Source organism: Coniophora puteana (genome assembly GCF_000271625.1).
Source record: "Coniophora puteana RWD-64-598 SS2 unplaced genomic scaffold CONPUscaffold_10, whole genome shotgun sequence".
NCBI lineage: Eukaryota > Fungi > Basidiomycota > Agaricomycetes > Boletales > Coniophoraceae > Coniophora > Coniophora puteana.
The window spans coordinates 1732853-1745257 of NW_006913062.1; the positions used below are offsets into that span (position 1 = coordinate 1732853).

Here is a 12405-nt window from a genome sequence, read left to right on the forward strand (position 1 = left end):
AGGTCGTATGTTGGGGCAACACAGGGGCGTAGGCGTGGGTGATACACTCGTTCTACGATAAAGCCGCTGGCGTTGCAGCTTACGCTCAACGTTGCGGGGATGAAGACGGTCTTATGACCATGTTGTGCAAGGCGAGCATCAAGCACGAGCAGCCCCTCCGGTAGGACGCAACATGTCTCGCAAAACAAGCACTGGGCGCCCCAGATCGCCGCCCTCAGTTGCACTGAGACTGAAGGTTACGTACATCGCGGCCCTCGCCAACATAATGCAGCAGGTTGTCCACCTGGCCCTCGACTTCATTGCGCGCCAAAGGATGTGTAGCGGAGGAGCAGGCGCGAGAACGAGCAGGCAGTGTTTGTGGAGAAGAGTCTGAGGGACCATCACGCAGCTCTCGATGCTCGGTGGAAAGCGTGAGTCTTGAGCTGAACACGTCCATCATGAAGCGAACGCTAACACCCTCGTGTCCCTGTGATCGCAGCACACATAGCCAAGTAATCTATGCCAGGCTGTTTCCGCTATCCCCCTATCCGACCTCTCTGCGTCATTCTAGTACGATGCTGCTGTCTACTAGTGTCGCAAGCTGCGTACAGAGCTGAGCAAGGCACGGAGGCCAAGTTCTACCCTACTGAGGATCCAGAATTCAGCGACGACAACGAGAAAGACGATTTCAGGACCAAGTGCAGCTTCGATAGAAGCCTGGGAGGACATCATCTTCGGCCTCTCCCCTCTCCCGGAGAACATGCCCACTCTCCTGTCCTCGATGCAGCCGTTCGCGGCAGCAGCAGAGGCCGACTACAGCGATGAAGGCATGATGAAGGCCATACATAAACCAACAACGAAACCGACAGGGACGATCTGGATGGGCCCCGCGGCAGGAACAGCGCTGTCGTCTACCCACTCTCCCACTCGTTCGTGCCGCGTCACCACCATGATCCGGGGGGAGGAAGACACTAGCGAGGTCTTGCTCGTGCGGTGGCTGCCGCTCCGCGGGCGCGACTTGTACGTCCAGGACGAGCCGGTGTCAAAGTCGGCAACGGCGTCCGCCCACGTCACGGTCCCGGGCGTGTTCAAGTGCAAGACGGTCGAGCCCGGGCGCTGGAGCGGCTCGATGAACCGGTCGGACAAGGAGGACAACGTGGGCGCGGGCGTGGGCGCAGGCGTGGGCGTTGTGTCGAGGAGCTTGTGCAGCTGCGCGGTGCGCCGCTTCTCTTGCTGCTGCTCCGCACCCTGCCCACGACCTTGGCTCTTCGGTCGGACGTCGCTGCTATCGTGGCCCAAGGGGGAGGATATGTCTGTTGGCCATGCTTGGCCAACGAGTGGTGCGTGCCCTAGCTTTCAGGTGTTGCGTTCGGTGTTGAATTCGGGGTGCAGAACGACATATCACGAGCAGAGGACCTCTCAACGAAGCTAAGGACTCTGACATACGACCATGAACGCCTCACGTCCATGCACCGCTCTGCCAAGGAGCAGGCAGCCAACGCAGAGCGCGAGATGAACGTCCACAAGTCCCGTCTCGCGTGAGTTCCTTCCTTCCGCACCCTTTCATTCACTCTCCTAGGAAGGATGCTGACAGCTACCTCATCCAGCACAACGACACGCACCCTACACACCGCCGAATCCGCACACAAACACACCACCGCCAAGCTCCAGCGCACACGCACCTCCATACAGGCCCTGCGCGCGAGCCACACCAGCGAGCTCAAGAAGAAAGAGCGCGACGTCGAGCGCATGACCGAGAAGTGGACCAAGCTCGCCGAGGCCCAGTCCAAGCTCTCGGCCTCGGGCGCCGCCAGCGGCATGACGATCCGCGGCACGAACGCGGACGTCGTCACCGGCTCGGAGGTGCTGTGGCAGGGGCGGACGGTGGACGAGGAGGCGCTCGAGCAGGCGGAGCAGGCGCGGGCGCAGTTATATGAGGAGAACGGGCGGCTGAGGCGGCTGGTGATCTCGTCTGCGAATGAGCTGCAGAGGGTGGTGTGGAATGCGAGGAGCCTGACTTGTGATGCTGAGGAAGAGGTGGGCGTGTGGTCTCTGATTTATGTTTACAAGGGAGGTGCTGATATGCGTCTCAAAGCCTCAGCCTCTTACATCGGTCGAACTATTCCCGATTGCGCCTGTCGGTGCTGCGAACGACAGGTTCGCGGCTATGTTCACTGCGCTCGAGGATACCCTTGCCTATCTCCCCGAACGGCTGGCCAACGGCGAACTGGCAACGCGGTCCATGAAATCCAGCAAATCTGGCGAGGAACAACTGTTGCCCAAGGCCAACTTCGAAGCTGAACGCTTACAAGGCATCATTGATTCATTGCAAGCCGAGCTAGGTGCGCTCTCATTTAATGAAGACACTACGCAGTTAATTTTACTAACGAATTCTCAGACGAGACAAGAAAGCTCCACCAGGCACAAGCAGTGGAGACGCAGGAGCTGTACGAGCAGCTCAGCGCGCAACAAGTCCAGCATGACGGGGACATCAACGCCGGCGCAGACGAGGCGCGAGAGGAGCTCGCGAGCCTGCGCGTTCAGATCGAGGAGGAGCGTCGGAAGCTCGCGAAGGAGAAGGCTGCATTTGAGGTAGGCTCTATCTATCTCTCGCATCCACTCGATCGCTTCAAAGTCCACTCACACCCTCCAACCCGCGCTTGCAGGCCGACCGCATCAGACTACGCAACGAAAAACGCTCGTTCCAAGCCGACCAGATGCTCTCCCCTCCTCCGCAACCCGCACCCGCTCTCGCACCCGCAGCGAGCACATCGCGTCGCCACGCCCCCGTCCCCAAACCCGCGCTGGCGTCTCCACACGCCAAGAGCCCCCCGCGCAAGTACAAGCCCCCCGCTATTGCCGTCAGAGTGGCCAAGGCCAAGGCTGAGCCCGGACTGGGCACGCGGGGCAGCAAGAGGACTGTGGGGCGGCGCTTGTCTGCGGCGTTCAACACCCATGCCAATGCTAGCATCAGTAGCAGACACGAACCGGCGTATGAGACGGAGGTCATTCCCGAGACCATCTCTGCAGCCGCTTTCGCGAGCGCGGGCGTGGAGGGAGTAGGCACAGGAGCAGGTGCTGGAGCGGGAGCACTCGGGCTGGGCGCACCAGCATTCGAGCTGCCCAAGCGCCGCGAGTCGATTCTCCCGACGAGCTTTGTGCTTCCGCCGCCGTCGCCACGGACGTCGCTGCCGCCCACGGACTCGATTCCATTCTCGCTCCTGCCGCCGGAGACGCCGCTTGCTGGGTATGTGACATACGATCAAAAGGTCAGGATCGCGGTCAGGGCGTGGGGCAGCAGCAGGAGAGCGAGCTGCGTGCAGCTGCACGAGCTCCTCGACACGACGCCCACACCCACGCCCACGTCGACGTCTTCTTCCTTCTTGTCCGACGGGTTCATCGAGCCGCTCCAGCGCCCGGGCTCGATTGTCTCGCGCTCGAACACGCCTGGGACCGCGACATAGCAGCCCACGTCGAGCTTCTATAACAAGCACTACCACCCGTCCGGAGACTGGAAGCACATGTATAAGGTGTAGGTGGAGTGGCACGGCGATCGTGAGAAGATTTGGCACACACCCTTGATCCCGAGCGGGCCCAAGGACGGGGGAACGGCGGTGGCGGGGTGTATAGCAGCTCCACGCCCGGCTTGTACGGGTCTTACGGGTCGTACAGGGAGAGCCGGCACTCGCGCTCGGGCACGAACGAGGCGGACTCGGTGCCCAATATCTCATGCGTAGCTCGACTTTGCCCTTTGCCTCCGTATCCATGGCTTCTGCTCGAGGCCCTCTCGGCCCACAACATCGTTGTCGCCTGCCCAGCCCTGTCTCGTCGCCGCCACAAGGGATCCACTTGCTCAAGTCTAATAATGTGCTAATCATGTGCTGCGCCGCATCGCATTTGTTTAGCGTTTCCTCGTTTCAATCTTCTATCACCACAACTTTCAAACATGTTGATCATGAACCCAGGCTCCCGGTTCATCATTAGCTACTAAGACACCTGTCGAAGGTGCATAAGGCACCAAGACCGGGAGGTAATGAGATGAGGCACGGTGCGTTCCAACGTCAATTGCATATGTCCTCACCGCTCACCTACTCGCACGCAGGCATAGCTGCCAAACTGGATGCTGCGCACCGTGTCTCTCTGTGCCTTTCATCCTCTTTCTACTCGACTGGCACTGCAGGTTACCCCCGTCAGTGCGCCGAGCGGCACGGCTACCCACCTCTACGCGATACAACATGACTACAACGTGGCCCACGCTGAGGTGTCATGCGCAGCCAGATATGCTCAGCACGCAGTGTATGATGCATGCGGGGCTGTGCGCCAGTGTGACGGCGAGATTGCCGCGACAGGGAGAGGGAACTCCGTGAGAGGGAAAGGGAGCAGGACGGAGTATTGCTGTGCACGCAGATGCGGTATGTCTATGATGCACATCCTTACGATCTCACATGCTCCCCAGCATCTCGGACCTTGGACATATCCTCGGTTGTCTCACTTGTATCTTTGTGATTCTTGCTCAGCAAGATCTGCCTGTTCTCGTATTTTAACGTCATTATCTGAGCTGCTCTCCTCATGTATGGGAGTTCACTGTATTTGCCGTTCATATCGCACTTTACAGTCCACCGCATTGCCCTTGCAGTATCTTCTTGCCAGACATGTTCATGCGTGTATTAATACAGATAAATTGGCATCCGCATGGTAGTCCTATCTGATCCGTATGTTGTAGGTTTGCTTAGATACTATTCACCGCAAATTCCGTGGAGATTGGTACCCGGATAAGGCTGTGGCCTCCCAAGTCTGGTTTCTATTGTGTGCATGCAGACATCTGCGAGGGACTTAGCGAAAAAAAATGCGGATTAGCAGATCACGTGCCAGGACGGTTGCCGTTTGGCTGGAATTCAACTTCCGCTTTGTTGCAACCGTCCTTTTTTTCTTTCCACCACGATGCTGCGGCGACCAAAGCCATGTCTTCTCAAAGTGTAAGCTGCGTGCTACCAACACGTAAAATAACACCTTCCTACATGCAGGTGAGCATACTTCCTTAGCTTCTTGCAATGTGTAGGCCGCTAATCGTGTGACAGATAGTTGGATTCGCCTGCTACGCAGGTTCAAGCTAGCTGAGGACCCTTTGGCTCTGTCCGGGCCGGTGAACCTTCCACTACACCATAAAAACTCGCTCAAGATGTTTGCGACGACCCAGGCAAGCCCTCTAGCTTACCTTTCCACTCGAAACTCACGTCTCTCTCTCTCTCTCTCTCAGACATCACCATGGCCCATTATTCTAGCACCAACAATGAGACTAGTTCTCAAAGCTCTGCCTCTAATGAGGTGAGTTGTTGTCGCCTCCATTCTCCACTGCGCCTTTTGACCTTGCACACAGGTCCGACAGCTTCAGCTCCAGAAGCAGGAACTACTCGATGCAACACGTGACCAGGCGGCCAAGATCAACCTTCTTCTTGCGAAGGCCAGCGGCGGTAGGGGTAAGGCTATCTCGGAAAAGATCCTTTCACACATGGAGTCCATTGCCATCTCGGCTCGGAAGTACGGGACCATGGACGAGATGTACCTTTGCCAGGCCGCTTTCAACGAACCCCGGCCCGTTGACCCTGTCGATCCCATGTCCTCCTCACGATACACTACTTCTGCGACGGAGGATAGTGCCTTGGTTGAGGAGTTATATCGCGCATTTGTTGAGGCTGTGCATGCACTCTTTAATGACCCCGCATTCGTGCGCCTGGTGAGTCGGTTCAACATCTCAAAGTCCATTAGCTTATCCCCTCAATAGGTTCGGAAGGAGCTCTGGTCTGCGCAGTCGGACCAGCTCCTCAAGGTCCGCAGTGTCATTGACGAGATTTTTGTCAGCTACAACATACCCATCCACATTGTCCGCAATGCAAGGGCCAACAGGTCGCATCCGGATCTCTATGCTCTCCTCGGTATTGACCCTGAGAATCCGACCGTCATTCCGGAGCTTCCGAACATCCTCTTTCCTGAGGGCCGGGTGGGTGACCTTCGGTACCTCGGCGGAAACTGGGAGCTGTTTGCGAGGGTAAAGCTCATTGTCACTACTACGCAAATTATGACTAACCAATACTCTAGATCGCGAAGGTCATGATCTGCGGGCCAAGGAGCCTTGCCCATGAAGGACCTGGTGCGAATAACAGTGTGTCACGTTGGAACATAGTTGAAGTTAGCCCGGGCTTTTGGGCTAATGCGATGGTCAAGGTACGTGCTTCTGTTTGCGGTTATTTTTGCCGCTACTCATGGCGAGGATACTAACACAACTGGAGCTAGGCTGTTCAGACAATTTGTCCTTCCCAGAAATTCTATTACGACGGCACATCTGACTACACCGAGTATGAATGGCCCAAGCTCCACTACCGCATCAAGTCCCATCTTGTCCGTAATTGGTCAAAGCCGTATATTCAACGTCAGATCAGGCATGCCAACGCATTCATCTTCGGCACTGGATCCCTCAACAACAACTCAACTAGCCAGAGCCTCGAGTCAATTGATATTGACAACGCTCTTGCGAACCTCAACATGGATGACATGGAGCTCTCCGATGACGAGGACGCTGCCCCTGCTCCTGTCGCTCCTGCCCCTGCGGCCACCTCGGCTCCTGAGCCCGTTCAGGTTGTCACCCCCGCTTTGGCGCCCGAGCCAGCCGTCACCTCCTCCCCTGTGCGGCCTGCCGCTGCTCCCGCGGTTGTTTCTACTCCTGTCCCAGCTGTGGCCCCCGCTCTGGTGCCTGTCCTTGCGCCTGCGGCTGTTACCACTCCTACCACAACTGCTGCCCCCGCTCTTGTGGCTGTGCAAGCTCCCGCGGCTGCAGCTGCGCCCGCCTCTGCCTTTGTTCGGATCCCCACTGGCGGCTCCATCTCCTCGCCCATCGCGCCTTTCAAGCTGGCATCCCTGCTCCTGCCCCTGTCAACCCCGGTTCGGTTCAGATCCCCACCGGCGGCTCCATTTCCACGCCCATCCCCAGCGGCCTTGTCACTGCTGTTGGCCTTCAGGTTCCACCCCCGGCGGTCGCTGCTCCCATCCTGTTGGCTAGCCCTCCTCACGCTGCGGCCGCCAACGCCTCTGGCTCCACGCCCGATACCAATGACGTTGCTGCCACTCAAGTAGCAACTGGTGCGAAGAGGAAGGGTAACGGAAGGAAGAGGGGCCAACAGGCTGACCCGGCGGCAATCAACGAAGAGCCTGCCGAAATGGTGCCAGCTACGAGAACGCGTCTGCAGACGGTTAAGAGGGGAGGTCGTCGTTGAATCACCATGCCTTTCACGCCTCTATTCTTCATATAACGTGTTTCTGTCGTCTTTACTCTTAGCGCATTGAATTTATGACTTTCATGAGCTTACAACCATATGTCTGACAACCCAAGGAGGTTCAAATTTGATTGCATCACTATTAGACTCTGGCTGCAATACGATTACGGTCAGCTCACTCCACCTGTAGTTTAGTTGAGGCCACACAACTTCCATTGTAATCTAATTGCAGCTTACGTTGCAATGTGCTTGCCAGCTGAGTGTAATATCGTTTCAGTCACACGCTCTCCTATCGCAGCTAGGGTCCAATCAGGGGATGCTTAGTCACAAGGTGCCTGGGCCGTGATTGCAATCACCCGTGTCAATTGGAACATCATCGCAGTCCGAATGGGTCAGATAGTCATTGCAACCGATTGTAACCGATCCCAACCCATTTTTAGACTTTGCGACATCAGCGCACTGGCACATGGCAAACCTCCACAGCCGTCCCTGCTACCATTCTCCAAGAGTTTTGCTGCAATTCATGGTGTTTTCTACTGAAGAGTTCGTTTTGATTGACATGCTAATCCTCTTAGTGAGCCAATAAAGTTCGAGTTCTCTCGTGGAACGCACGCACACCGGTATCAAGGACCTTCCAGTATAGGAGTCAAGGCTTATCTTTAAGAACGTTCAGAACGTTCAAGCTCACCAGACACTAGATCTCGCCATTTATAGCGCTGTACTACCTCGGTCTATAAGCACTGGAATTATGTAACACTGTACACTCCAAGTCTCCTCTCCTGCATATTCATCGAACAGTGTCCCGGCTTCATTAACCTAGACCGCCACCGTGACCTTTGTCTGTTTGTGAGTAGCCGGAAGTGCACATCACGGACAGCGGATCGAGTGTCACTCATCTAAGCTAGGAAAGTTGAAGCTCCTACTCCGTATACAACCTCTTTTGTAGCATTCGCATTGCATCAGCGTCGTCTCGGTCAACAGGATATCTCCTCCCATATCCAAGAAAATCTTCGAGACGTTCAACCATCACAACTATAATGGTTTGACGTAATTGAAGATTCACGCTTGCCTGTGCATGCGCTACCCATTTTTCGAAGTGTCTCGATTTTGTTACAGCTGCTAGTGAGCAAAGGTACCTATCTTGACCTTCACAGTATCTCGCTACGGAATAAGGGCGGCCCAGGGTCGTCTACTCCTTTCCAAGCTTGACCTCGTTGGGTTTGGGGCTCAATACTTTGAACTCACATTTGTATCTCACGCACGATGTATTTCATCATCTTATAGCCACTGTCGCAAACCTGACTTCGCTGGGTCTGGACGGAGAGACCATCAACCTTTTCATGCACTCCGGAACTGAAGTACTTGTGACATTCCTGGATCTCTAGGACTCGTCCACTCAACATTACGTTGGGCATAACCTGCATCTAATTGCCGTTCTTGATAACATTAGAGCGCCCAGCCTTTGGTACCTCAGCGCCCGTGGCAGTGAAGCGCCTCCAGCCCAGCCTTTTTATTTTGACTAAGTTCACGCCCCTAGAAGACCTGGAACTTTGCAACAACCCCATCAGGCCAGTCCCTTATACACAGGTTTTACGCGTGTTTCCGGTGATGCAAAGACATGCTTGGCGGAGGTGATATAGTCAACTTTGATCGCTGTTTGTGAGGCAAGGCGCCTCCGTGATGGTCGTGTGAAGCCATCGTGCTCTGCCACCCAGTCGCTCAGGACGTTCAATATCTGAAGATGGTCCAGAGTCAGCGACAGTGCTTATCTCAGTCGCAGGTGGAGTTTCTTTATACCGGCACGGTGGTTTCTTGATCAAGGGATTTTGTGTACAGGGTTGGTACTGTCCTCCACCACTGTGTCCATCAACCCACCTTACATATTACTTGATCATACAGGACGTATACCGGGTTGAAGCAATCAGCGGCGTCTCTCATACCCTATCTAGGCGTCATCTTGGTACTCGTGTACAGTCTGTATACCGTGATACACTAATTTCGATACCTAAGCAACGTGATCATCTCAAGCAAGATTGGGGTATTTGATGATATCGGTCTCCACCTCGAACTGAGTCCGAGCGTCAGCACGGCTTTCCAGGACTCCGTTGTTGCGTCTTTCACCCCAGACCATCTAGGAACATAGGGATTCCATCGCCACAAGGTCAGGAAAAGATGAATGCGGTACCGACGATGCTGGGGTTGTCGGTTGCTGCAGAGTATATTATGTTGTCGATAAGGCTGGGGCTGATTGGAACAAATTGTACTCGTTGCAACCGCTAATAGACTTTGCGACATTGATACAAACTTGGCAGATGTATGACTCTGTTTAAAGTAGATGATGGAACTGCTTTCTTTGGGAATGGGAAAAAAAGACGCGCATTATTTCTTCCGTGAACCACAGGAACTAAGGCCTAAGGAGTCGCGATGTGACTCCATCATCCAAAACTCAGCCAGGAACAGGAACACGCTGATACCTAGCCTCAGACTGAAAGCATCCGCTAATCAAGTATGCCGTGATGAATGGACAGATAGTTTCAGGCATCATCACTATTGGGGGATTGTTTATTCCGGCGATCATTGTGTCTGCCTATCCGCAGCATGTGAGGAAATGTCATGCACTGCTATGTATCATGACATATAAAGAGATCTGTTGCATCCACCAACTGGTTCCCTCAAGCGTCCCGTCAATCCAGCAGCATATTCACTATGACTTTTGTCTCTAATTCCTCTGATTTAATACCAGAACTCGTGCAATCTCGTACCTTTGCTTATTTGGGGGGTAAGCATCAAACCATGATTGATGGATCGTCTCTTTTTCTCAGACAAGCCTGCATTTCAGTGGCACTTTCTACTCTGATCATTTATGATTATGGTACGTAAATGATTGCCTTGTAATGTAGACACTGACGACTAACATCCTTCTCTAGCTTTGCGAATAGATCGAGAGGTGAGTACACCTCTATATGCCAGCAAGAATGAATTGACATGTAGTTGTATATGCCAATGCTAAGGTCGAACTCATTTGGGTACGTGCTTAAGATTGGTTCAACAAGTGAATGTCCATTTTCTTACGTCCAACTATAAATACAACGTATAGAAACAAAAGTCCTCCGTGATGACATACTGCTATGCTTCGGTTGGTTTCCATGAACTTCAATACTTACGACATGATTACAGGATCTCATGATTCAACCTATTAGCTCCGTTACATAGGATTGATCGGGTACAGCATGTAAGGAATTTGGACATTCTTTTTTCTTTTAGCAAACTCATTGTACTTGATAGGTCGAAAATTGGTAAGTTATATAGCTCCTTGTTATACGAAAAGAGTGATTGAAGGATTTCAAAGTGTCCGATGTGTCTGTATTGCTGCCCGACAAGGTATATTATAATTACATAATACTCTTTTGAATCAAACGATCAGCTTCATCCACATAGATGTGAGTAATTGTTCTCTTTAGAAAGCGGCGACGTGATTTGAAGGAGATGCGCCTGATTCGGTGGTTTGCATCAAAGTTGTAAGCAACTCATATACTCGACACTTGCAACTTACGGTCTCAAGAATGATACAAGGTTTCGCAGCATACATACTAGAAGAGGGGGCTTTACCAACGTTTCTGTTACTGGTTCTTCAGGGTTAACGATCAAAATCCAAGTATCTGGGCTACGCTAACAAAGATCATTCCTCCGCAGGAGTCATGACCGCTCGTGTTTGTGCACTGTATGAGAATACTAGGAGATTTACACTTGTACTTTCCATCACTTTTGTGATCACACAAGCAACTTGTGTTGCAGAAAACGTAGTCGAAGCCGTGGCACCTTATGGTTTCACTAGTATGTCCGAGAAGTTTACTTTTGATTCATGCTCTTGATAATCTCAAACGCTGTCCTTAGGTACGGAGGGTATCGTGATAGGAATCCCAGAGTGCTGGATCCACCCGCCCACTGCGCCCCTTACCTGGGTGAATCCCGTCAATAACGGCGTTTCTTTGGCATTTGACGCCATCTTACTTGCAATGGTCATGTTTCGATACTTTTGGCAACTACGGGAAAAGCAAAAGCAGAGCCCAGCGATAGGGCTAGGCGGAATCATGGACCTTCTTGTTCAACACCATTTGGTGTACTTCGGATTGTAGGATATCCTCCTTTTCTCTTCTTCGACAAAATGTTTAACAGGGCCTATTATTTGTCAGAGTTCTCATATTTGGAACCTTGGCAACAATATCCAACAGCGTCACCACTCTGGTCAGACAATGGTTCCATATATTTATCATGCTGACTCTAACATTCCTTCTTTGTTTCTCCTTCAGAGCCTTACACACAGTGCCTGCAGGTAAAAAACGGCGAGAACCTCGACGTAGCGGACGTGTTATGAGTCCGAGAATGTCGACCCAGCGGACGTCGGCCGGGGGTCGAGCAATCTCGCATCGGCCGACAAGTATATGTAGTATAGTGTACAATACAAATATAGTAGGTACATGAAATTAACAGTGATGTTGTGGCGTCGGCCGACGTTCAAGTACTTTTAAATCAGCCAATACATACTCTATAGTAGTGTATGAATCAATAAAGTATGAACATTTGAATGAAGTTGTATCGGCCGACTGGATGTTGTCGCTTACATGGGCGGCAGACCAAGTCCGGCAGAGTATGACAGGGTCCGGCAGGACTCCGGCAGGTAAATTGCAAGTGGCATTATACAACAGATAATATTAGTCAAGGCTGTAGGTGTTATCTCACTCTCAAGCAATTGGTATATGATATTGAATGCCGAAAAAGCGGCAGAGCGGCAGAGCGGCAGGCCGGCAGAGCGGCAGGCAGCACATAATATTGCATGGTAGACTGTATTGAGGTTTCAGGAAGGTATCAGCTCATATTAGACACTCAAAAAGCTGCAGATTATATGATACATGAAAAAGCAGCAGAGTTTATTAAATTGGCAAAAAGCGGCAGAGGTTATCAAATACACTGAAAGCGGCAGACATTATTAAACAACCAGAAAGCGGCAGAGGTTATTAAATACACAGAAAGCAGCAGGGATTGTTAGTTACATGGAATGTGGTAGAGAATATCAATTACATAGAGAGCGGCAGAGATTATTAAATGCACCAAAAGCGGCAGAGGTTATTGAACGGTCCAAAAGCGGCAGAGGTTATTA

The 12405-nt window shown here is 52.6% G+C and overlaps 4 protein-coding genes across 4 annotated transcripts; 3 read left to right on the forward strand and 1 right to left on the reverse strand.

The window, feature by feature from the left end:
• Positions 1–214: 214 nt before the first annotated feature.
• Positions 215–708, reverse strand: CONPUDRAFT_156629 (uncharacterized protein; the record flags this gene model as incomplete). Its single annotated transcript, XM_007773465.1, has 2 exons — positions 215–466; positions 589–708. 2 exons carry the CDS (start codon positions 706–708, stop codon positions 215–217), a joined length of 372 nt encoding a protein of 123 aa, XP_007771655.1.
• Positions 709–739: 31 nt separating this feature from the next.
• CONPUDRAFT_156630 (uncharacterized protein) lies at positions 740–3443 on the forward strand (the record flags this gene model as incomplete). Its single annotated transcript, XM_007773466.1, has 6 exons — positions 740–1195; positions 1333–1517; positions 1587–2016; positions 2075–2321; positions 2378–2571; positions 2646–3443. The coding sequence occupies 6 exons, from the start codon at positions 740–742 to the stop codon at positions 3441–3443; spliced, it is 2310 nt and encodes a 769-aa protein (XP_007771656.1).
• A 1801-nt stretch (positions 3444–5244) lies between these two features.
• On the forward strand, positions 5245–7247 carry CONPUDRAFT_156631 (uncharacterized protein; the record flags this gene model as incomplete). The annotated part of the gene is made up of 6 exons (XM_007773467.1): positions 5245–5304; positions 5357–5713; positions 5762–6025; positions 6076–6201; positions 6271–6915; positions 6993–7247. The coding sequence occupies 6 exons, from the start codon at positions 5245–5247 to the stop codon at positions 7245–7247; spliced, it is 1707 nt and encodes a 568-aa protein (XP_007771657.1).
• Positions 7248–10040: 2793 nt separating this feature from the next.
• Positions 10041–11383, forward strand: CONPUDRAFT_75285 (uncharacterized protein; the record flags this gene model as incomplete). Its single annotated transcript, XM_007772992.1, has 7 exons — positions 10041–10119; positions 10175–10194; positions 10239–10273; positions 10533–10543; positions 10597–10628; positions 10672–10687; positions 11142–11383. 7 exons carry the CDS (start codon positions 10041–10043, stop codon positions 11381–11383), a joined length of 435 nt encoding a protein of 144 aa, XP_007771182.1.
• Positions 11384–12405: the final 1022 nt, after the last annotated feature.